The sequence below is a fragment of the Tinamus guttatus genome, unplaced genomic scaffold, assembly GCF_059628265.1.
Source record: "Tinamus guttatus ecotype Peru unplaced genomic scaffold, ASM5962826v1 Tinamus_guttatus_pri_ptg000125l, whole genome shotgun sequence".
Lineage (NCBI taxonomy): Eukaryota > Metazoa > Chordata > Aves > Tinamiformes > Tinamidae > Tinamus > Tinamus guttatus.
Window position 1 is genome coordinate 6,070,421 of NW_028288659.1, and position 25,843 is coordinate 6,096,263.

General features: G+C 49.1%; 1 protein-coding gene across 4 annotated transcripts in view; it reads right to left on the minus strand.

Annotated features, from left to right (window-relative positions):
- HIPK2 (homeodomain interacting protein kinase 2) overlaps positions 1-25,843 on the minus strand; it is a 117,846-nt gene that overhangs the window by 67,015 nt on the left and 24,988 nt on the right. For all 4 annotated transcript variants that reach the window (XM_088521597.1, XM_088521595.1, XM_088521596.1 and 1 more), the window contains exon 2: positions 11,980-13,078. In XM_088521597.1, coding sequence (XP_088377723.1) covers positions 11,980-13,078 — 1,099 coding nt within the window. The remainder of the gene's footprint in view (positions 1-11,979; positions 13,079-25,843) is intronic.

The following is a 25,843-nucleotide window of genomic DNA, read 5'->3' on the forward strand; positions in this document are numbered from 1 at the left end:
GCTAAGTGAGCATTTGCTATCTTCCTGGCTCCAGTGGCTCTATCCTCAGTAACCATTTGACTTACCTGTGTAAGTGAGGCAGGAGAAAGAAAAAAAAGACATATTTTCTGTAAGAAAGCCAGCGGCACCCTCTTCTTTCTGCCCTGTCACTAGACAGCTGTGACATCCCCCTTGCAAAACTTAAGGGCCACAGCTATACTCTGTACGTAGGACTCTTGCACAACTTAAAATGCCATAGGGAGGGCAGTAAGCAAATGCCTTAGCCTGGGGCTAAGGCAAAAGCTATGAATATGTCTAGGAGCCAGCGCTGCAGGGCTGCTCAGAAGCACACACCCTGAACTGGAAACGACTCTCTCCAAAGCCCTGCTACAAGCAGGCACGCTGCAGAACCGGGCTGACAGTCTGTGCAGACGGAGCAGCTCTCCGGAGCGCCCAGGCTTTGCCGTCCGTGGCTTTCATCTGAAGTGACCTCTCATTTTCTGGGCTTCTTCTCTCACACCTGTGTTTTGGCTGCCCTTGAGAGCCTGAGCAATGCCTCAAACCTGCTAGGCTAGGCTCACTGCCGGGACAGGCACCGCAGCGCTGGCTGAGCTGGTGCGGAGAAGCGGCCGCAGAGACTCTTCCCTTCACTCTCGTGAGGGGAGTGAAGGCCTGGGCTCGTTTTTTTTTGCTAGATCATAGGTACTGGAAGGTAACTGTGACTCCAACAGAATGCTTAGTTTATTCCCAGTAGGTTTATATAGACACCAAAGCACACATTAAAATAAGTTAAACTGGTGGGTGTTTATGACCTTCCGAAGTAGCCACGCACATAGGTATTTTCTCCCTTTTGTACCTCCTTTCTTCCCATTGCACGCTTCAGAGATTCATAGGGATGAGAGGCGGAGTTCTGACTATGACTGACAATTTAATTAAAAAGAAAAAACAAAAGAGACCCACGACTGTGTTTTCATACATTCTCTGCTGCTCCTTTATTGCCATTTTCAAAATGAGGAACAGACCCTATCAAAGTGCCAAGGGCTGAAAACATAACTCTAAACCCGCCTCTAAATGACAGAGAAACCAAACTTTGTGCCAGTCCAGTTTTATCATTTCTTTGTGACCGCAACAAAATTGAGAACAAGAGCTAAACAAACAGAGGGAGAAAGAATATTTCCACAGTTCCAGCCTTTTTTCTTTTCCAAAAGTAACATCAGCGACAGCAACACGAACCCATTCAAAACGCAGGACATTATCTTCCAACCCAGTTAACCCGCCTTCCTTTCTCTCGCTCATTACATACATCTTGTGCATCAAGCTGCATTCAGGCCTTGCTTACAGCGGGGCCCATGTGGAGCCAACGCATCCCTTTACAACCATCAACATCAAGAAGTCAGATCCGGCCTTTACCTTCCTTGATCACGCATCTGTGGAGAGGAGATAGGTTATCGCAGGAGCCTCCAAAGGGCCTTGCGGGAACAGCTGCCCTACGCTTCACATTATACACAAACAGAAGCCAGTCCGCTAATTTAGGTTGTTACCAAGGGCAGGAAATATATTTTTGACAACTACAGGCTTGAGGTAAACCTTTATTTTTAATACAGGCCTTCACCGCTGCTCCCTTTTTGCTTGCTGAAATCGGCTGGCAGCATTTCATCAGTTACCAGGAAATTCAGCTAACCCCAGCTGAATCTGTTTACCTTTCAGATTTCATCTGTCCCTCTTAATCTTGTTGTGATAGTCGCTGAAATACTCCATTTTCCTTTAGGATGAGTACTCCATGTTTGCTGTCTCCTATTGCCAAGTAAAGCCAAAAAAGGCAGGGGGGGAGCTTCATTTATTTTGTCTAAGCCATCAAATGCTGCTTCTTCTTCCTCCTCCCTGGACCTTCTTCCAAGCCTGCAGTTTTGAATGGAAAAGGACACCTTTGAAGGCAGTGGACACCTATAGCTAGGCTGGAGAATACTGCTGGAAAAAGACAGCATTGCTCAGCAGCATTACTGTAAATAACCTAACAGTGTGATCTCAGTTAAAACATAAGGTACCCGCTGATCACCCCGCACTGCCGCTCCTGTGGCCTGAAGCACTACTGCCTGTCTCTATACAAACAGAGGAATTAACTGCTAGAACCGATAATTCTCTTAGTTTTCCAAATGCTTTGGCTAGTAGACTTCCTGAGTTTGGGATCTGAACAACTTAGCAAAGTCACCTGAAACTGCCCCAGGCCTTCTGTAAATACAGAAGTTCAGAGATGGCCCTATGAAATTTTCAGCGCTCTGTATGTGTCACTAAGCCACTGCCCTTGAGCTTTAGCATTTCTGCTTCGAAGCAGAGTCAGGAATTGCAGTGGTTGGCAAAAGGAAAAATAACAAGAAAGAGTTAAGCAAACTCTCTGAACCATAGAGGTTTTGATTCACACTCACTTCCGTCAGATTCAGGTCAAATCCCACGTATCTACCCTGCCTCCACCGTCTGAACGGGAGTCTTTTGAGACAGAGATTAGGGCTTCCAGGGGATAAAAGTTTGCTGCTCCCTGGCCAATGCAAATCAGTGGCTCCAAGGATCTCTTGTACCCATGCAGAAACCCAGCAGAGCTGCAGCAGAGGAGAAGCACAAACTGTCAGCACAGAGTAACTTGTGTGTGCACACGTAAAGCGATGACCGCGATCACCTCCGTCCTCGTGCAAGGCGCAGGCAGAGGTCGGGCTACCTGCCAGAGACTGCCCGTGTATTTCCCAGCCTGTCGCGGGAGGCGCTTGAAGCGCATGCTGCCCTGTTTGGAAATCTGCTATCTCTGTTTCTGAAGTCTCCAGATAGTACGAAGGGTGAAATCTCATCTTCTTTCCTCCCACATCTCTCCTTACTTGGGGAATGGTGACTTCCAGGTAACCACAGCCTGTAAGAGCATTTCTGCTCTGCCATGTCCCCTTTCTAGTTCCCTAGACACTTCCCTTTTATTTATTCCTCTAAGAACTGAAAGTTTCCCAGGGCATAAACATGCACACATCTCTTGTTTTTATTTTTCTTTTTTTTTTTCTTCATTGTAAGCACTGCAGAATAACCTGTCCTGAAAAGAAAAAGAGTTTTTCTTAACCTTCCTACTTATATGGGTAACAGCTGTGGCTCTAACTCAGCTTAAGCCTGGCCGCCAGATTAGTGTTTTTCCAGCGACGCATCAGCTCTCAGCTGATTGAGGGTTACCTGTTTTCCGTGCCTTGACCTGGAGAAGGCAGCAGCTATCCTGCTCTGGCTGCAGAACGGGCTGCTGCACTAGCTCTCGTTAACTTGAAGCATGGCAGGTTCAGCAACTGGCCAGGGAAGTTAAGGCAGAAACTCGAGGCACTGAAATCGCGGTGTTCGTGAGTGTGAAGCCGGGCAATCCGTATCAATCATAGTATCTTCGCGTCATTTCTCTCTTCTCATAATGACTCACTAGTTTACGAAGCAACGTCAGTCCCTCTCCTAGCAGCGCGCCACTGCCGATCAGCCGCAGAGTGGAAGTTCCTCCCAACCAGAAAACGCTCATCCATTTAACACGCTCATCCATTTAACACAGCTTTATGTCCCACTGCGCAGGGGCCGAGCGTTTGTGCACGCGATGAAGGCACAGATGGATGCAACCAGTTTCCACCGTGTTACGGTGAAATCTCCTGCAACCTGACAGGATTTAGACACTCGGTGCGTGCGCGAAGCACCCCTGAAATCCTCTGCAAACAGCAGTGCTACTGCTGGGTGCCCGGGTGCCCGTGGGTTACCGCGCTCCCCCTGCCGCGAGCCGCGGTGGCTGGACGGGAGCGCGCGCGAGAGAGCGCCCTTCGCCACCGCCGCTTCCTCCGCACGCGGGGAAAGGGATGTGAGCTCCGAGCCGCGGAAGTCGGAGCTCGGAGCAGCCACCAGACCCCGCGTCTCCCACGTAACGGCGGGAAAGTCGCTCCTCTTGCAGAGCGTCCTTGCTCTGCCTGCCCTGTCGCGCAGGGCCGCCCCTGCGGAAGCAACCGCCACAGGACGAGCTCGTCCCAGCCCCTGGTGTGGGCACGGGTGTCTTTACCCAAAGACGGGATGTGCCTCATCTGCTGCACAGAAGGTGTCTCGAGGGCCGCGGCCGAGAGCCGCAAGAGGAGGGGGTTGATTTCTCTCAGGTAAATAACTCCTTCTGAGTAAAGCCAGCTAGTCGTGGTAGCGGCCGCAGACCTGCCCCAGCACAGTAAACAGGAGGGTGACCTTGATTCCTCACATCACTTCTTTGGGCTGCAGCCTAAAAGGGACTTACTGTGCTTATAAAAGCTTGAAGGAAGAAAAATAGAAGGCAGGAAATCCTGTGGCAGGCTTGTTTGGGTGACACTAAGAGAGGCACTAGCAGGAAAAGAAAAAATGCCCGAAAGCCCAGAACACCTGTGTTGGCTAATTTCTATGTGGGGAGACAACCTCCCGGGCCTGGCCGTGCCGTCGCGGCGCCCTCGTGGCCTGCGGGGAGGCCCCGTCTCGCAGCGTGCGGGCCGCGCGCGGGCGCGAGGGCGGCAGGAGGAGCTGCCCATGCGGGAAGGGGCTGCCTGTCCTTTCCCTTCCCGCGGCGCAGGATCCCTGGCACACATAAACAGCCGCGGCAGCTCGGGGAAAACACTCCTTTTTTTAGAAGCGAATTTGCATTTACCTTCTTTTTTGTGTGTGTTTTGCTGCTTCTTTTGTACGAGTGCCGTTTTCATAAAAGAGGAATCTTTGTTTAGAAGTTCATCTGCTCCTGATGCTTATCCCCCCACCTGAAGCCATAATCCTCCACTTGTCGCCGTCGCACTGGCAATCCTACCCCCTTCCCTATCTGCTGCTAACGGGGGATTATAACTTCAGGCAGTGAAGATAAACAGCTGGAAATTAGGAACTCTTAAGAAACAAACATTCTTTTTAATGCAAATATCCCTAACAATGATGAATAAGGGAAAAAAATGCAGGGAAGACGGGGTATGGTTAACAGATGGCCTAAAGCCATCTGTTAGGGTTAGCTCTTAGGGTCTCTGATTGTTCCAACAATTAATGGTGAGCGTGGAGGCTAAAAATCTTTTCATGTGATTTATATTTAATTTTTATTTTTCTATCTTGTGCATAATGGGACTTTGCCAACCATTCCTCCCGTATCCGTGGGGTTTTATCTCACTGAAATATTGCAGAGGGCTTGAAAAGGGCAGATGCTCCAGAAGGAAGAGCCCCCTGTCCCATGCAGGGCAATGTCAGCTGTGAGCAAGCCTGGCCCTGAGCATCTCCTTTGCTCCTGGCTGCCTTGCGCGTGCTCGTCTCGGATCAACAGCATCCCCAATGGTTTTGGGCCCTCTCTACGGACACGCAGGTTCCTTCCGTTCCAGGCACCAAGGTAAAGCCAAGGTCTGCATGAGTAATTACTGTCAGTGCCTTGCCTTTGCTCTACAGGCCAGCACTGTGGAGAGGGGAGTGGGGGCAGAAGGAGCTGCAAATAAAACAGACAAATAACTCCCCTCTCCTGTGACAGCCTTTACAGAGAGAGGGGATCGTTGTTTTCTCTGATGGATACGGAAGGAGCTGGAGGGTCCCTGCTCAGTAAAACAAACTAGGAACTTGTGAATAAGCCTTAAGAAGGAAAAAAAAAAAAAAAAAAAAAAAAGCAGTGATACTTGGTTTTGAAGAATGAGTTAGGTTTTCCCATCTCAAATTAGAGCCCCAGAAAGGGAGGCATTTTACCACGCACACTGCATGTATCTTCTGTCCGATGCACTGTGGGCACATTACCCGTTTACTACGACTGCTCTGCGTGGTTTACACCTAGAGGAACTTGGGCAGGAGCTACCTATGCTACCTATGGTCTTGTAAACTAAAACCCAACCCGGCCCGACTGCCACAGAGATGGGATGAAGTCAAGAGCTTTCAGTCAAATGTCTATTCCATTCCGAAACTTGATGGTCTGGATACAACAAAACTGAGATTCAATTAATCCTGGTACTGGCTTTGCAAAGAAAAAAAAAAAATCTGATGAATTTTGGTTCTGGAAAACCAACTGTGAACTCCAGTGTCCTTTGGAAAGAAATGGAGAGCTGCTTAAAAAAGCAGTTGGAAACTACAGTTTGGAGACTGCTCTCCTCCGCAAAGCCTTCTACACTGCGCTGCCTGTTCTGCAAGGCTGAAGCCCTAACAGGCGTGATCACCGCTCAGTGAAACTACTGTGGAAAAAGCATGAGTCTCTACGGGCTGTCAGATGCTTCTAATGCACAGCCCTGTCATGCTTCAGTCATAAATCATTGAAACTGAGTAAGAAGCTAGGAGGAAGAAGGGAACTCTCTGTTCAAGCCCTTGTCTGAACACCAGCGGGCCTGGAGGTTGGCTGGGAGAGGTCAGTCGGCGGGACTGTGCAGATGCCTATCGCGGAGGAGCACGGCACAACCGCAACTCTGTGCCTGCAGCTGCAGTTTTTTTCTGAAGCCTGTGGAACACGTTGTTCAGCCGAGACAAGGAGAGGGCAACAAGGCGAGTGTCTGCACGCAGGGGTCCCAGCGTGAGCCCAGGCTTTGGGGATGAACTCGGTGGTTTCACACCAGTCTCAAGAGGGAAATTTCCTCCTAAACCATCCAGTTACCTGTGTCTCTAAGGAAAAAGCTGCAAACGCTGCTGACTGAGCTGAAAGGGACTGGCAGAGCAGTGGGGGTCCTGCAACTGCTAAAGCAGTTAAGTGTAAGATAGAGGTGTTTTTGCAAAGAATCATGGCAGCCCAGAATGGCAAAAGCTTTAGGAATTGAATTGCATTAACACTGCTATACAAGGAGCTTAACAGATGCCAATTTACTGAGTAGACTAAGAAGCCTATCCCTGTTCCCATTACTACCACCTAAATTAAAGGGCGCTTCTGGAAAGAATGACGTGTGCTCTGAGTCACGCGACGAGGAGGACGTCAGGGTGCTGCTCGGGCATCTACCTTGCTCTGGCTCCCTGGGAGCGCTACCAGAGGACAGACACTTGCCAAGACACGATGTCCGCGGGCAGCAAGATGACATCTCCAGCTCTGGCCCCTCTGTGCTTCAGCATCAGCACTGGCTTAGCACGTACAGCCAGTTTTAAAGGAGATCTGTGCACGGCCTCCCTACCTACTGTGGAAGGGATCCTGGACAGCTGACAACGTGGACAGCACTTTATGCCTGCTTATATTCTTGCAGTATTGGAAACTAGGCCAATAAAGATAAACACCTCCCCAAAGTGATGCTCAACTTCATTCTCTCTTATGCAAACATTTCAGCAAAGACCGCTTACCTACAAAGCAGACATCTTAACCCACGGTCAGGCACTGCACATACCCGGTATTTTTGAAAAGAAGGCATCAAACTATCTTTCAGTAGTCCAGAGGTGACAGACGTTATTTTATATTTGCAGTACTTTGAAAATTCTCAAAGACTTTGTCTCATTAATAGTGAAATGCAGACATCTCTGGAGGGAAACACAGCAGCTGCCTCAGCTGAGCCGCGAAGAGAAAACAAGGGGATTAAGGCCACATAGTTGCAGTGCCCCAAAGAGGACCTCTGCACCTCTGACCATGCCGGTGCTTCAGATGCATAATATGGAACCCGTGAGGTCCTCAGAAGTGGGGACTGTGGCTCTACACGGCATCCAGAAAACCCCATCTCCCATAGAGTCCAAGCCACTCTTCCACACCAGGGTGTGAATGCTGACTCTGACGGATGGGGGCACCTGTGGTAGCCGGGTCACTGCGTTTCTCAAGATGCAGGTTTTCCCTGGAAGATGTCCACACATGGATTATAATCCCAGAAGGGATTTTTGTGGTCATTCATATGTCTGACATCCTGCCCAAAGGAGGTCACGGAGCACACCTGAATCATCTCCTTTACAAACTGCAGCACATTTTAGGGGTGGAAAATCACTTCATGAAGATACCCTGTAATGCATTTTTTTTGATCTCTTGCACTGCTAACAGGGCTCCACTTCCAGCCTAAATGTCCCTGGTTAAAAACTCAGAGCCGCTGGCTCTTTCTGCGCTGCAGGCTGCGCACAGCAGCTCCTTTAGGAAAGCCTGTTCTCCAAACAGGTACCTACAGACTGTGACCGAGTCACCACTTAGCTCTCTGAAGGGTCACTGACCACGCTAAGCAGGTGATATGTGACAAGAAGATGCTCGGTGTTGGGAAGCAGGCAGGGAACACTGTCCCTTGCACCGAGGAATGCTACTAGCACCTGGCCAGGTTTCATACACACAAGGTGAGACCACGACACAACGCAGTCCTGACCAACAGGCCCGAAACAGGCAAGTTTCTCACCACAGCACGTTTACAGACTGCAGATGTGTGGGAGGAAGGAGGCCGATCCTCTTCACAATACGCCCACTTTTTTGATGACAACCCTGACCACAGCACTGACAAAATCTCTGACTTAGCTGGAGGGGAGATGCAAGAAGCTGAAGACGAAATTAGCAGCGAGTGGGATAGTCCCTGAGTGGTCCCCCCGCAACTGGCAGGGAGGAGGAGGAGGAGAGTTACACAGGAGCGGTTGCTTCTGAGCTACCCAGCCATCAGGTGTTGGGCGTGAGGATGCTCTGCTTGGGCTGGCAAGGTAAGCAACAGGATCCTCCTACCTGTTACCCGCGTTCTCCTGTCTCTTTGCAGATCTACTGGCTTGCAGATTGCCCTTCATTGGGATTTTCTTCCAGAAGGACCTGGGAACCTCTCACACTAAGGCCCTCTGGCCCCGGGGAAGCCCAGGATCGTCCTCCTGCTGCCTCCAGCCGCAGCAGGGCAAATTATCAGTCTGCGCATGGCTCTGGGGTCCTCTGTCCCCACTTGGGTCAGTACAGGGCCGCGGTGCAGCCGGCCCCAGCCCCTCAGACGCCCCTGTGGCAGCCCTGGCTGGCGCTCCTCTGCCGGGCTCCTGCCTGCCGAGAGGACAGCGCTGCGCTCTGAGCAGGGGCCCATTCCCATCGGGTGGCAGCTCACGTCAGCCTCACATGGCCTGGCTCTCTCGGGTCCTTCTGCAGTTGGGAGAGAGGGAGAGGAGCCTCCAGAGCATCAGTTAGGGCAGCAGATCTAGCCCGGGGGAGTGCATGTCCTCTGAGAGAGAAGGCAGACAAGTTTTGCTAGACTAAAGAAGTTTTGCCAACCTTTTCCAATACCTTGTCTTTTCCCCTGCCGCCTCAACAACACTGTGATCCTTCCAGAGAGGACTGGCTTGGCCCGATAGCAGCATTCCTCATATGGCGCAAATACTCCTGATGTTGGAGCACTCAGTGCTGGCACCTGAGCTGTTCCTGCACTGTAGGGACACTGCAAGGAGCAGTGCAAGTTCTCCCTCCCCTCTGCCTAACTTCAGAGCCTGTCTGCAATGGCAAGAAATCTGCAGCAATGGCAAGAAATCTGCAAGCAAGAGACACAACATCCCTGGGACTCTTCTAGCTTGTGCAGATTCTTGTCAAGAAACAACACAGAGTTGGTTTAAAGTCACCTCTGTCTTCCACTTCGGAGAGAAGAAAAGTATGTCTACCTCCTCCAGGAACAGTAAATGTCTTATATTGCTCTGAGAATTAACAGTAGCCCATAGAACCTTCCCCACTTGAAAGGATGTGGACACCACATTCTTGAGAGTAATGTTAATAAAATATAAAGCATGGAGAGGATCTGGGTGTTTGCCCCCAAAAGGCCATCACAAAGGACCTTCAGTTGAGGAATGACCTCTACATTATATTCCCTAGTGCTCTGTGTAGCCCTTCCTTAAATGCGCAGGGGACAGGCCTTCTGTCACTTCTTCAGATGGCTCTTAGGAAGCTTTTCCTTCACGTTCAGCACAAATGTGCCATTTCTTGGAATCATCCCCTTGTCTTTCATACTCTAGCAAGCAAAGTAAGTGTAAATTAAATGGAAGACATATGAAATCTTTATAAAGTCTATGTTTCCCCTAGCGTGAAAGTTCCTTCTCTTTGGAGCAGAATACATCTTTATTCTGTGCCATATTTTTCCCCATCAGAAAATGAAGAGGAATATAAATTTTCTTCATGACTTGAATTTAGCTTCATCAGCAGCCCCCTGCTGATGTAATTCACCCCGACAAGTTTTTTCTTTTCCTTCTCTTTTCTTTTCATATTTTTTTTTCTGGTGAATGACTGCCCCTCTTTCCATCCTCCCATCAGTTCAGGCATGGTAAACAAGAGAGGAATTAAGACAGGCAGAGCTTATTACCTAAGAAGTTGCAACTTCAGATTGGGCAGGAATAAAATTTAAAATATAAAAAGCAAATGTTATCAAGCCCTTTCCTCCCCAGAGACTGCCACAAAAATATTCCTTGTTTGTCACGGAGAATGAACCATTTTTCTCTTTCATTTCTGCTTTCTGTCACATATTCCATATTGGCTGCCCCTTCTGTCTTTCAGCTTGGGACCTAGGCTGCTAATGCAGAATCACAGATAACAACAAAATGCCTGTATTTTTTTTCTTCTAGTCTGCCAGGTAATTGCAACCCTAAAAGCTTTTGCATATTTACCGCAGAAACACGTCCCTCCTGGAGGATGGGACTGTCATCAGGTAGAATATTTCATTTAATAAGCCTCTTCCGAGGTACAAACTAGGGTGTTTTTTTTTTCCCTCTGGCCTCCTTCAGAGCTAAGGGCAAACAGATAAAAATCAGCTGCTGCAGTGCTACACTCTCAGAGTTCCTGTTCCTGTGCAAATTAACTCTTCTCCTGCCCAGAGCTCTGGTGGGCTTTGCCACCGCCGTCTCTGTGCAGCAGGAAAAGGGGCTGATATCAGCTCAGGCTGTTTTTCATCTCCCTAAGACAGCTTCTTTTCTATTTACAAACAGAGCAACTAGCCTGCTTTTCTGTAACTCAGCTGATGAGCTGTGTGCGCTGCCAAGACAGATTTTCATTAAATCAGACATCAAGAAGGATCACATTTTCTCTCTTTGCTCCCATTTCACAGAATTACAACAACAAAAACATGGCCTGAAAGTTTCTAAATTCAGCTCTCATCTAAAGACAAATTCCCCCCCTTTTTTAAAAAATTTCTTCTCCCACCCCTGAGCTAGCAGCAGGATTGCTTTTCCCCATCCTCAGGATATGGAGCCTCGCTGACTGGAGCCAGCAAGAGGGACTTAGGGGAACCTCTACAGAGAGTTTGTAGCCCAGACCTGAGACACTGGCAGAGGATGACACCGCAGGGCTTACCAAAGCTTGGAACTCCTTACGAGACCCAAGTGGAACACGGCTGGTTGAAACACTTGGCTTTGGGTGGACCTACGCAGAGGTCAGAACTTCACCCTAGCACATAATACTTAAAAATACTCCCAGTGGGAATCAAGAGTCCATGATAGGTCCTCACTCCCACCCCAAATTCCTGGCAATACTCACTCATCCCAAATGACCGCTGGCAATCCCAGCTCAGCCAGGCAGCCTGGCCACCTGGAGCAGAGCTGGCAAGAGCCAGGGGGAATCTTCCCATTGACTCTTACTAATTAGCTGCACAGCCTGTGTGAAAATTACTCTTCAACAAAGCATCTGCATCCATACAGTTGTTTTCCTGTGGCCCAACCTTGTTTTCGTAAAAATCCTAGTTTCACCTATTAAAGAAGAATGGAAGACGCAACTATCACATGGAATAACAGTTCAGATCACGGCTTTTCTGAGATCAAGACCCTGCTTCCATTGACTTGGAAGGGACATGTGGACTCTCCAGATCCAGCCCTTCTTCTGGAAACAGAGAGGAAAGGAAGTGAAGACAGAGGGACAGAGAGAAAAGTCTCTTCTGAATTATTCTGTCAATAGTGACAATGACAAATTTCTTTTTTTCTACAACAGTCAACATTTTACAGATATTTACAAGTATACAATGATTTTATATGCAAGCAAACCTCAAGAGGCTATGGTAACATTTTTTACTTTCAACAGAGGCCCTCTCATTTAGTACTAAGCTCTCATTAGTTTACAAAAATGAAGGAAAAATCCTATAGGTTAAAAACCTCTTCAAGTAATGTTACTTGAGCCCAGTTTCTTACCTGTAATATCTGGATTGAAGGTAGGTAGAACACACAGCTTTAGAGACGTGGCTAGCTGAACCAAAGTCTATGACCTTGACCCTATATGGCTGTCGAGATGGGTCTACCAACATGATGTTCTCTGGCTTGAGATCAGCATGAATCAGTCCTAGGCTTTTGAGCTTCATGAGGGCGGTTGCTACCTGCTGGAGAATTGGTCGAATGTACTTAAGGGGCAAGGGACTGAATTTGTTTTGTTTTAGGAAATCATAGAGGTTCTGCTCCAACATCTCAAAGACCAAGCACGTGTGATTCTTGTGCTGGAAGCACTCGTACGCGCGGACAAAGTTGTAGTCATCTGCGCTCTCCGTGCTGAGCCGAGCCAGGATGCTTACTTCGATCTGGCCTTGCCGGGCATAGGAAGGATGGTTCTTCAGGATCTTGATGGCCACAATTTCATTAGTGCCACGTTTCCAGCATTTGACGACTTGTCCGAAGGTTCCCCGGCCAAGAAACTCTAGCACTTCGTATGTGTTGGTCATGGAACAGAGCACCTCATGTTGCACCAGCTGGTAATCCCCTTCGCTGTTGGAGCCACTGTTTTTGGACGTGGCCGTGGAGGTGGTGGCAGTGGCTACGGTGGCCCCACTGGCATTGTTCTGAATCATTGGTGGGTGCTCTTCGATGATCTGCACGCTGCTCGTGTTCTCGATCTCCTCACTCTTCCGCTTAAGTCCACATTTTTGGTAGGTGTCCAGAAGGCTCACAGTGCTGCGACGCATCAGGTTGTGTGGCCCGCCCAGTGTTTGTCCAGACACTGCAACCACACCAGAGGTGCTGTTGGCGGATGTCACCACGATGTGCCCCGTGCTGGCTGGGAAGATGATGGTCTGCTCGTACGGGATGCTCGGGTTGGGGATCTGCAGGGAGGCGTTGACGGCGGCGGCGGCGGCGGCTTGGGAGGACTGCACGTTCTTGCTCTGGCTGTAGACTTTGCTGTGTGTGCCGTACCCAGTCATATCCCAGTTAGAGCTCGGCTCCACTTTCAGTTTCTTCACGCTACAGAAGGCACTTGACTGAAGGGTGTGAGGAGAGAAAACTTGCACATGCGAGGCCATACCTGCAACACAACATCAGAGCGAAACGACAGTGTCAGGATGTCTTCCCCAGCTTTTTTTTTATGTGCTCAGTGGCGGCAAGGGAAAGTGAGATACAGACTTCTAATACACACATGAGAGTCAAGTTCTTCCAGAAATGCGTATCCAACACAAATAACACACACACGCTGAAGTAAATCATTACTCCTGACCGACCTACCCTAACAACAGCCAGTATTTCTGCTCTCTTCCTTTCCCTCTTTCCATTTTTAATAATGTTAATGTAAACGTTATTTTTACCTTCTCTGCCTAAAGAGACTCCAATTCTCCTTGTCTCCAAGAGTATATCTAATTCTCAGAGAGACGTGTTTTAAAATACTGCAAAGTATCTGCCTTTGGAGGCCAAATCTCAAATCCTCATGCTCGTCCCATATTGAACAGTTTGGCATGAGGGTGACAGAGCCCTGGAACAGGCTGCCCACAGAGGCTGTGGAGTCTCCCACTCTGGAGATCTTCTAAATCTGCCTGGATGCCACCTTGTGCCACGTGCTCTAGTTGTCCCTGCTGGAGCAGGGGGTTGGACTAGGTGATCTCTAGAGGTCCCTTCCAAGCCCATCCATTCTGGGATTCTGTGATTGTTTCTGACTTAACCCTCTGTTTATTCCCACAGGACCTTGCAGCTCATAGTCTGCAAGGACAGGGATGGGAATGGGAGGTGATACAAGGGGACAAAACAGAGACATGCTGCCCAAAGGGAGGAGCTAGCACAGAAACAGCAGACGACGTTTCAGGTGGCCTGCCAAGGCTGTGGGGACAACGGTGCGCACCGTGCACCCGCGCTCAGGGGCAGGGAAGATGGTTGTTACACAACATGAGCTTTACCGCGTGCTCCCAGCGCTCTCAGATTTGGAAAACTGCGTTCATCTATTCTTATTTGCAGTGACAATACCGTAACTGGAAACAGATCCTCTGGAAATGAGCAGGATTGCTGATGAGGCAAGATGTAAACCAGCATGTGGTGGAATCAGGTGCTAATATACCTCATTTTTTTTTAAGAAAAGACAAAAAAACTATTGCAAGTTCTTTCATCTCTAAGAGGGCTAATGATCTTCTACACCTTTATTAAAAGAAAAAAGAAACCCACAACCTTACAACCAAAGTCAAAAATTATCATTGAAACAGACTTACTAAAGGTTCTGGGTAATATCTCACTGAAACCAAAAAAGTGGTCTCATTTCGAAAAGCAGAGATGGTCAGAGAAAAGGGGCCACCTAAGCTTAATCATCCCGGGATAGGGGTGGCACTGCTGGCACCCAGCTATTTGGGAACCATGCAAATCTATGGGGGTATCTACGGTACAAGCTAGTGGCCGGCTGGAGTTAAAGGCATGGCCGCCTTCAACCCTTCTATCTGTTGTCATTGTTTCTTTTTAATAAACTGGAATGACTAGGAAGGAAAAAGACAATGTGCTGAGTTGGCATCGTTGCTGAATTATTAAGTACAAACATAACCTTGACTTGTTTTCAACTCAGGAAAGTTAAAAGCTGAATGAATGCTCCAGTGACAAAAATGCAACAAACTCGGCAATGCACATGGATGACTATTCTGTGTGGAGACGTGAGAGGACGTTTAATACTCAGCTCCCTTTCCTAAGAGAAGTCCATTCTCCATGAATCCTTGCGCTGCTCTCTTCTAAAGATCCTCTGACGATCGTATGAACATATGCATACGTGCATGCATATACACATGCCTTCATACAAATAGGGAAGTTGCTCCAAAGCTGAGGAGCAGTTAAGCCAACACACATTTTCCAGGTAATTCCCAGCAGCCCAGAGCACAGGAACCGCACATCAGGGGGCTATGGTGAGCCAAAACTCACGGTACATACGTATACCCAACCAGCCTGGAAAGCCATGCTGCAGCTTGCTTCAGCACCCCCACCTTCATGTCTGCCACAGTGATAAAGAGAGGGAGGATGCAAAAACTAAGCCAAGGACAAGGGGGAAAATCCTGCCCGCTGCTGGCAGGGGCCCCGCAGACCCCCGCTAGCCCCAGCGCGCTGCAGCGTGCGCTCCTCTACGGACACCACCTCCTGCTCGAACGCCACCTCCGAGGCCGTTCGCTGCCTCTCCTGGGCGCTTCCCACCCGGCAGCAATTCCCACAGCCCCACAACTCGGTCCGCAGCCCTCCCTCCCTGCCCTCAGCTCTGCCCCTCTGTCCTTTCCACAGGGCCACGGCGTTGCCACGCGGGGCTCAGCCCGCGGCACGCTGCAACATGCAGCACTGCACCACTATCCCTCAACTTGTCAGCCCGGGCGCAAATACCATGTGTGAGTGAGCCCAAACTGTGTTTGTTTTTCCACTGATTAAGAAGAGTCACGGTGTTCTTTCTAGCACAGCCCCGACCTTTCTGGAGAGTGGGGCTGGTTTGATGTATGCTTTCCCCCTGGACGCGAATAATAAAGCAGATGTAATTGGTAACATATTGTGGACCTAGCAGAGGGGTAATTTATAGCTTTATGGCTTTCGTTCCACGGTGTGCTTGAGCAATATCTCTTCATACAAAATGAAAAGGGGAAAAAAAAAAAAAAGAAAAAAAGGATGGACGCAGGAAAAGGAGAGACGTTCTTCTCACCCGCTCCTCTGGAAATAACTCCAGGAGACCCAGTCGTCTCCCGAATTAAAGTTGCTGACGCAGAGCGCAGCAGCCGCAACCTTCTGAGCGCCGCCGTAAGAACCAGGAGAATCGTCACCATTGAGAGAGAGACTTTCAACTGGTGCAGACTGGCAGCGCTCCAGCCCGTATCAGCTGACGCTAGAAACAAGGTCAGCAGTCACTCAACAGCGTCCACGTCAGGCGGCTGCCTGTGCCCTTTGGTGAATCGAGTTGTTGTGAGGCACCGGTTCCACATCGACAACAAGCCCCTCGCTGTCCCCGCAACAGCGGCCGCGCGGGGACGGGGACAGAGCGCGAGAGCCGGGCCCCCCGGGCGCCCCAAAACTTCACAGATGCTGGGGCTCATCGTAAAAGATTTTTTTTTCTTTTTCCCCCTGAAAAACAAAGGAAGTATGAAATCGCTTTCCCTCCATCCAAGGCCATTTCCTCACAGCTGATGTTTTAGGGGTGAACGTCCTAAGGAGAACAGTTCGGCTAGCTGTTCAGCATAGTCCCATCCCAAGGAATTACCCTGATTGACAGCTTGGTGATGGAAAAAGAAGGCTTCTGCAGCAAAGTCATTTTTCCTGCAAATTTGTCTGTGCGGCCTTCATGAGAAAAAATGCAGCCCCACATTTCCTGAGGTCCTTATCAAACTGCACTGTTCTTCTCGTTACGAGTTCTTTATTCCATCGCAACAGTAAATGTTTGAATAAATGCGAATAAAACTTGGAAGGTTTGTTAGAGGGATCAAATTCCAAACTGCAGCCTGTAATATGATTTACAGCCTGAGCCTTTTGGCCACGCTGAGGAAAGTGGCCAAGCAGAGACAGGGCTTGTCGAACACACGCTGGCCAAACGCAGCTGGGCTAAAGCCGGGCGCTGCCTTCGCGTGGGTGCAGCGCAAGGTCCTCCAGCGCCCACCAGCTCATCGAGTTGCAGCCGGGACCTGGGAACAACTAAGTAAATTGGAGCCCTGAAAAGTGCACGTTGGATTTTATAGCCCCTCTGTGCATGTCGAGTCTCCGGGCTGGGAGGAGAACGGAGGTTGGGTAAGATGCGTTAAATAAAATTGATAGTTCCTTTCTTTAATAATGAGTTTTAGTGTAGCCCTTTAAAGCTCTGGCACAATTGATAGTAACTGGGTTTAATGGAGCCTTCCCTGTCCTTGATATGACTTATGTAACTCCCCGTAGCACGCACAGGAGTTTGCAGAGTGCATGGAGGGGACGATGCTAAAACAAACCCCATGACTTTTGTTAAAAGACTCCAATGCTTTAGTCCGCGAGCTCCTCCCACTCCAGCTTTCCCTTCATAATGATTTAGCAGGTGCTGTTTACACTTCGGCTTGCCCTCCTCTGCGGGCATAACCCAGATCACATCGCCGCCTCACTAGTACTTCCAGCGAGTTTCAGAAAAGCAAATGAGAGCAAGAGCTCTATCCACCCACCTCACCCCAAAGGGCAAAAAAGAAAACACTTTGGGGACTAAAGAAAGAACCATTTGAAAGTCACTGACGCTTTCTTCTGCTTCACTCTAGGCACTTAATGCTGATTTATAAATGTGGCCTTTGTGGTGGCAGGAGACCAAGCCCTTGCCCTGTATGAAGCAGGCAGAGACCTTGTGCAGTACCTGCAGGGCTGCCAGCGCGCTGTAACCAGAGGCCGCTCGCTGACTGCTGAGGGAACGGCAGGGCCTGCTTGAAAAATCCTGCAGAAAGCACATGGCGTGTGTTCAGCATATAAATGATGCACACAAGACGCTCCTGAAATAAATATCTTCCACTTTTCCCCCGAGAGGCACCGGCTTGAAAACGCACCCGGGTTAAGAAGGAAACGAAAAGGGGATCTGCCAGCGGGATCTAATGTCTTTCACCTTCAAACAGCCACGTCTAAAGCATGGGGCTCTGCCTCAAGGTGGCCTCTTGGGTGGTCCCTTTTGAGGCATGGCCAGTACCACAATCCTTGAGGAACCTCCTTAAAATTGCCGTCCCTGGAGACTACACAAATTCTTTCCCATGTGCTACTGAGCATTTGGAGACAGCCTCAAAGAAGAGTTCAGACCTCCACAGCCTCTGTCCTGTTCTTGGTCAGCAAAAGATGCCAAGGAAGTCTCCACTGCAGGTGAAAAACTCTTTGCTTTCCTGCTTTTCTTTTCCTGTCCCGCTATTAAAACTGCCTCGTGCTAATCAGCAGCTCCCTGAAAGCTCAGGCAGCGCTAGGTGGGTCTAAAAGGACCTGCACAGTCTGCCATCCGCACGGCTCCGCGTCGGGTCTCGCAGGTTCCAGGCTACCGTGCCTGACACACATCCCAAAGTCAGAGGAAAAAGAAAGACTTGCAAATGTCTGGAGTATCCATAAACAAGCAAACCAACCCAAGGAACCCCGGGAACGCGTGTCACAGGGGAGCTGGACGGCTGGGGAATTCTGATCCAAATCACTTCTGCACCCCCCATTCCCCAGGCACAACTGCCCTCCTACACATATTTCTCCTGCATTTAGAACACGAGCAGCATTCTGCTTACTGTCTCATACTGCACAGCAGAACTTGTAGGATACAAGCTAGCATCCGGGACTACTTTTATTGCTTTTGGGGATGGGGGGCACAGGCAGCTGCTCCCTATCATGGATCAAGCAAGTTATTTTGGCATGTGGCTCAGGAAACCGCGGATCCCCTCCTACCCCCAGCTTTCTCCCCATCTCCATTCTCCCAGATCCCGAAATCCAGGGCAGCTTGCCAGCTGGTTACTGCAACTTCCCTCAGACGAACAGGGAGAAGAGGATACAGCCAGGAAAATACCAGGGGGACCTTCCTTTGCGTGAGTCCCTCCTGCCACCCTCCCAGAGCCGCCAGCTCTCCCATGGGTGCAGGATGGGTATGGGTGCACAGTGCGTATGTAGCAGGCACTGTCTGAAATGTGGGGAGCTGGCGCACGCCCGTTTGCTCCCGCAGGACATGTCCATGTCCCGCTCCTGCAGGACACGTGGGAGCCCCGGCTCGGCGAGTCCCAGCACAGCGAGGCAGCAGCACCCGGGCCTGAGCCAAGGCCTGGAAACCTCCCGGCCTGGGGGCCACGCTCACCACGGCCGGCGGAGCAGCACGCAGTGCACCGGGAGCCGCATCCCGGCTGCGGGCAGTGGTTTAAATGAGCCTGCTGCACATCCGAAACACCAGGCCGTTGGGAATTGCTGAACACGAGCCACCGCCAACCACAGCTCTCCCTTTGAACCGTCTCCGCTGCCTTTTTACTCTGCTTTGCCTATGTAGACCAAAGTCAAGTCCCTGCAATATCAAGCACTTCCTTCAGTGCTCAAGTGACCACAATTTCACATCTTAGCCACTACAAAACCCCCCTCTTCCCTATCCACCCTAAGCCACAAAGCCCTAATATCAGGTATCTTCTGTAATCTAGAAACATCACGATTCTTACTCATCCTTCTGATGTGGGTTCAGGTGCCCATAAGCCCTAGTAACAGGCTGTGGGTTCTTCTGAAATCCTCCTGCCTTCTTAGACACATAAAGCAAAATCTCGGGGACAAATATTACACTTAATTTGAAACACTTAGCTGCACCTTACTGAAGGATTCTTTCAGTGCCACCTCCATCTCTTTAATGAAATGCAGTAACGACAACAGATATTTTAGATTTCCTCAGTATTTCCTAGTTATTCACATTACAGTTGCAACATTTGAGAATACAGCTTAAAATATTCCTCATCGAAGGCTTGACTACCTATTTCCCTACTGATGCTGCAGTCACTGGGCTCCAAGTCCTGGTGTGAAAAGGCCCAGCAGTCAGGTATGTCCTCCCCTGAACTCTGGGGAGCCCTGAGCTATCAGATACTCAAAAACCAGCACAATTCAAACAGTGGAAAACTTCCTGCCTCCGCAACCCCTACACAGCACTGTATGCAAAGCAAATGAGGGAAGCAAGTGAATAAATTTGATAGGTTACAACCTTGACAAAACAGAAGTAGACCCTGGTAAATAAACCCCCTTCAGCATATACCTGCCAAAGCTGACAGGAGGACTTCCACCTCTGTATAAATCATGAAATGAAGCTCCAAATGCTCCACCAAGACATCAAAGTGCTCTCCAGACAAATGCAAGAAACCTGGGAGACCACTGTGCCCGAGGCAGGTCTGAACAGCTTGAGAAAGAAGCTGAATAACCCTGCCACAAGCTCCTCACCAAGCAAACGTCCTCCTGAGCCGCACAGCGCAGCCTCCAGCTCCTGCGACGCCGTCTGGGAACCAAGGAGCAAAACACAGGTGAGGAACAGCAGGGACAGAGGTGGCAGTATCACCTGAAAGTCCTCAAGGTCCACTTGAGGGTCCAAAGAAATGTACTCGGGCTCTTCATGTAAGGATGTTTTAGAGAAGTGGGTGTCAATGAAGTCAGAAAGAAGTTTTACAACCAAACACGCAATCCTCCCAAGGGCCTCCGAGGAGAAGAAAGTCTGTTCCGGAGTCACAGATGAGACAAGCAAAAAGAACGGGGCCAACTCAGACGGGTGGCATTCACAGAGACCCTGTTTTGAGGGTTTATCTTTGGAAGACACCGAAGAATGTCTGAAAAAATGCGTTGCTGAAGAAATCCCTCTTTCAGCGTTCTCTCCGAAAGGCCGGGCAGAGCTCAGGAATGCACACTGTGCTCAGCTGGGGGCTGTGCTGCAGGTTGCTGGGAAAGCAATAAGCAGCAAAATATGCTTAAAGGGCAGGCCACGGCAGTAACACCCGCAGTACCGCTCAGAATGAAGCGCGACACTCCGAGACTTGTATAATCCGATGCTTAACCGAGCTCATGAAGTGCTGAGAACAGCCAGAGGAGACGTGGAAAGAAAGTTACCAAAGAATTTTTTTGTGGCTTCCCCATCCTGAAGGCAAAATGGAAGCAGATGAATTCAAAAATATTTGTTAGGACCAATGTGCCAGGTAGGATTGCTGGGCAACAGCATTTGTATCCTGGACACCTTTCTCCCTCACATCGTATGTTCCCTTCCACAGAGGGAAAATGGAACAAATGGTAACCATGACATTTCTGCACAACCCAAAGTTTCCTTTGACAAAACAGCCTGAGCTGTAAATGTGAAATTGGACGGGCCTTGCCTTGGACACCAGTTTAGTACCCACGCATTAAAGGTGAATTAGAGGACTTCCTACCTTCTGACCCACGTCCTACAGACTTCGCTAGCTGCCACGTCTGCCCCACAGAGTATCTCAGTTGCTGGCAGAGGGTGCTATGGGTCCTGGAACAGGGCTAAAATGAACCAGTCTTTCCTTCTGCTGCCCTGGCTGTGCCCCATCACCCACGGAGCACCGGCACTCTTGCGGCTTCCCTCAACTACTCCCCAGTGGAAAGACGTTTCGGCTCGTTCCACCACTGCTGCCTCCCCAGCCGGATGACTTCCCACCTGTAAATATTAGCTCTGTAATGTCAGTGAGTGCAAGTCGCTCGCAAGTGCAGGGGAACGGCAGGGAACGGCGGGCACCTCACACCCCGCGCGCGCCAGAAGCAGCTCTGCTTGGGAAGGCAGGACATGGGCAGGGTCTACTGGAGTCTCAGGCTGCGCCTCTCACTCCCACAGGATTTTGTTCTAAGTGTTTCATTTGCAAAGAGGCCACTGCGTGACATTCACCGCTTGCTTTTTGTTTATGAAATATGAGGCTCAGATCGAGGACTAGCTGGGCTGAAAAGGTCAGTGTGCCTGCTTGCAAAGTCCCTCCCTTCACTTCATTTCCATCAGGGTACAGACCTATTGGAGAGAAGCACGTTTGCAGTGAGGTCTGCACGACATGCAGAGGATCTGGGCTGCAAACGAAGACGAAGATGCAAGGAGAAAGGTGGGGAAGCCGAGCACAGCGCTCTGCCAGTTCAGAGAACACAGACGGATTGGGCTGATGACCTCCCAGCTAACCCAAAGCCAAAGTTAACTACATTACGTAGCAGCTGCAGCCACATCTCCCCTTTAAATAAGAATGACTGAAGACGTGATTTATCACAGCCTCATATACCGAGGGCTACGGCGTCGTCTGGGAAGTTAAAAAAAGGGCACTGCAGGTTAATGCAGGTCCTGCATTCCCGTAGTTAAATGGAACTCTGTAAAAACCCTGTCCACACACAGGTGCGCACACCCATCCACACGGGGAAGGGCCCTTCATTCCAGAAGGAAACACGTGTCTAGAGCACAGATCTTTCACCTGGCCTTCCAGCCTTCATCCCCTTCATTGCTCCGGGCCAAGAAAATTTCTTGGAAGTGAAAATGATGGCCAAGCAGACACTGCTGTTATCCATGGCTTTTGATTTGCATTCCCCTGTAAGACTGTAAAACTAAAAATGTCTGAAATGGAAAAGGCTGGAGCCTACAGTACTGCTCTGAACAAGTGCAAGGGCTGATCCAGATAGTGGAAATGATCTACCTAGCACCCAGCCCAGACTAAAGCCTGGTGGGAAGATGCAGAGTTTGGATGTGGAGTCATCTCTCCTCAAAAATCCCAATTCTATCATCTCTTTGTTTCACAGGTAGCAGCTGAAAAGAGCAACCCTGTAGGAAGATACTACTTACTATATCTCTCATCCCTTCCTCAGAGTGTGCTAAGAGTTTGCACCAGACCAAAGTGACACCGATCCACAACACTCCCATGAGAACATTAGGTGCTAACCAGTGTATCCTTGGGAACCCTTGTAATTGCAACTGTTAAGAAACCTCAGTAGTTTATTTTGCATTATATGAGGCTATATTTATCTCTGTCACACAAAACACACGATCACGTTCAGAAACACATGCATGTATATGCATTTGCACAGACACGGAATGACCCAGAGAGGCAACAACTCTCTTCTCTGGAAGAAAGGAGTGAAGCTGTTCAGCTACCCCACACAATCTTACCAAAGTGCTTCTGACACCTCCCTGCTTTGCTCTGCTTGCTCGATGGTACCATGTGGGTCTGGCATTACGTGCCTGGCCTCCCAGTGTCTCCACAGCAGCTCTCTTTTTCAGCAAGATCTAACAGAACAGGAGTCAGTTCAGTGTGCAGCAAACAAGCCTGTCTGTCTGCAGAAGGACAGCCAAGGTGAGGCGGGAAGCCCTCGTGAACACGAAAAGAAAATCCGAGTTGGGCCGAAGGATAAACTGCATGTAGGATTTCTGAGCCTTGAAGAGCAAACAACCAGGAGCCCAGGAAAGGATAACTGCCTTGAGAAGCAAGCATCTAAGACCCTGGTGTGTGATGAAGCAGCTCAGCTACACCCGCAACTACCTACTCCCACTCAAAGCCCTAAAGGAGCAGAAAGCAGAAGAAAGGAAGTCATTAGGAGAAGGAAAACAATACAAATCTCTACCTGGATCTGCAGAACTCCCTGGCTACTGTCAGTCTCTGCTCTGGGTTTGTTTTTCTGCAAGATGTGATTATTTATTGACATATTTATTTACTCAGCTCTACAGTGCTTAATGCCTTGGCTACTAGGCTTCTCACATTGGCAAAACTAGACCATGACAGAAGAGGAACAAAGCATATGCTGAAGGTCAAGTATGATACATAATAAATGCCATCTGCAGGGCAGCCTGAGGCAAGCTCCAGCTGTGATGGCCTAGGAAGGGGACCAAACTGCAAAGGCAGGGCTGTAGACTGAGCGATCCCCGCTATCAGACAGGGAGCACATGCTCTTGGACCAAGAAAGGGCAGACATCCTATTGCTTCCACACAATGTATGGCAAAAGACCAACTTTTGTGTAATTCTGCTCCAGATCATCCACGGGTGCATGATGGAGAGCTGAGCACGTGACTGTAACTCAAGCAATGTAAAACTGCATCTGCTCTTCACAGCCAGTTATTTCCATGCATTCATGAGTATGGCATAGCCAAACCTGTATAATCAAAAATCCTTACTGGAAAGGGTTAGTTAGAGATGACTGACTAGCTAAAGGTGTCGTCAGGCCTTCTCATCCATTCCCCTAAGTTTGTGAACTGACACATGGCTATGCACTTTCAGCAGAGATTGCACACACTTATCCCATCCCTTCCCTTTCCACAAACATCATTTCAGCACTGTTACAAGTTCCTTTGCACACATGTCCTTTTCATCTACGTCATCCAACTCCTTTTTTTTTCATTAAGCAATGAAATTAAAGATTTAAAACTAGATGCAACAGAACAAATTGCTCAGTCATCCACCCACTGATAAGATTGCAGCCAAGTCATCCACAACCTCACTTACTAGTTTTAATTACCAATGAACAGGAATCCTCACAAAACTGAGTCCCAGGAAAAGAGTTTCTGGGAGAGGAACCTGTTCCTTTGCACAGCTTTTCTGACAAAAAGTAAATATACTGTTATTTCAACAGGATGCGGAGAGACATGTTAGAAACACCTTGTGGTCAACTGCAAGAGCTCTTGATAGGTCTTTGGTAATCTTGGACATCTTAGCTTTGTCTGGCATAAGAATGACTTGAGAGGAAAACTGCCTCTGGTGGGCCTGAGGTCATTGCTTAAGTTATTGTGGGAATCTTAGTAAGGGACAAGAAGGGAAATTTAAAAAAAAAAAAAAAAAAAAAAGAAGAAGAAAAAAAAAGCTAAGGCATTTTAGTAGTAAAAGTCCTGTGAACTTTTGTCAGGCCTTATGTACTTAAAGCTCATGGACAGCTTTCCAAATCTTTCCCAAAACATATATTCATGTGGGTGAGGACTAGAAGTATAGAGGAAACTAGCTTCAGTAGAACTATAGTAACTGGGGATAGAATTACAGTGGGAATATACACTATACACTATTGTACACTATATAAATATGCAATTCATTCTATGCTTGCAGTACTCCTTTGTGGACATAGACCTTAGTTTTGGTCATTTTTCACATCTGAAAATAGCCACACTTCCCTCTTTAGTCTTTCCTGGGCTCATGAGAGACTGAAATTAGTCACCAGAGGACCAGCTGAGTCATCCAGCCAAAGCTTGGATGCAAAACTGGTCCTTGCATCCACGGCTAAAACATGGATGACGGCAGCCATCCTAGCAACCAGCCACGCGTTGAGCAGCAGGGGCTGGAGACCCGCGTCCCTCCTCTAGCCACCACTTTGCGCCAATCAGGGAAGGCCTTAAACGCAAAACGAGCACTCGCCGCTGGCTCTGCATCGGACAAAAAGCCCTCTTCTGTTCAGGTTCCCCATGCCGGTCATATTAGGGAAAAGGGAACTCCTGATCTTAGAAACGCCTTCTCCTTCATTGCACTGGCAATATCTAGCAGGTTTTTATACTTTTACAAGCCCAAGTCTCAATTCTTTCTATTTCTTAAGAGTACCATCAAATCTTAACAAAACCTGTTTCAATACACAATCTCCCTGCAGACCAAATAACTATGACCTTTTAAGAACACGGCTCTGTATTTCATTCTGATGTCTATTGTTTCCAGAACAAAAGGGAGCGGGGACAATTGCTTTTGTGCGCAGAAAATGTATTTATCTAACAGGCCTTTTTGTGGTGATTATAAAAGTTTGGCGAGTGAATTTCATGCTCGTGACAGCGGGTGACCACGTGTCACTCGGGCACCGCAATCCCGCGTTCCAAACAAACCGCGCTGCCCCTGCCCCGCAGCACCGGCCCTTCAGAGCGCGCTGTGTCCCATCGGCACGGGCCATCGGACGCGGCTCCGCTACACCCGGCCAGGCGCAAAGCGCCGGGGGGGCCTCAGTCCCACCAGGTCAGTCCTGATGTAAAGTTTCAAATGGACATGTTTATATCAGTGCCTGCAGCATCAGCCCCCCAGAACCCAGAACTTATCTCAATCTCTATTCACCTTTATGAAATTCTGGTAAAAACAGGAAAAAAAAAATGTAGCTGAGTGACAAAAATTACCGAGGGTTCTGAAAACCCCTAGTATAAACTATTATGGAAATATTTACTTCACAGAGGAGACAAATAAAAAGGAGAAGATGTAGCTCTACAGCAAAATGAATAATAGGTAGATCTCCAGGGAACATCTGTTCTCCCTGTGTTGTCATGGAAGAATAACATTGACTTGGAAGGACTAGCGCGCGTCTCACGGCTGCTCGGGGAAACGCGTCTCCGCTCGAGACACGAGCGCCTGTGCAACGCGCCGGCCGGGCCCGCACCAAGGCAGGGGCGCGGGGCACCGCGGG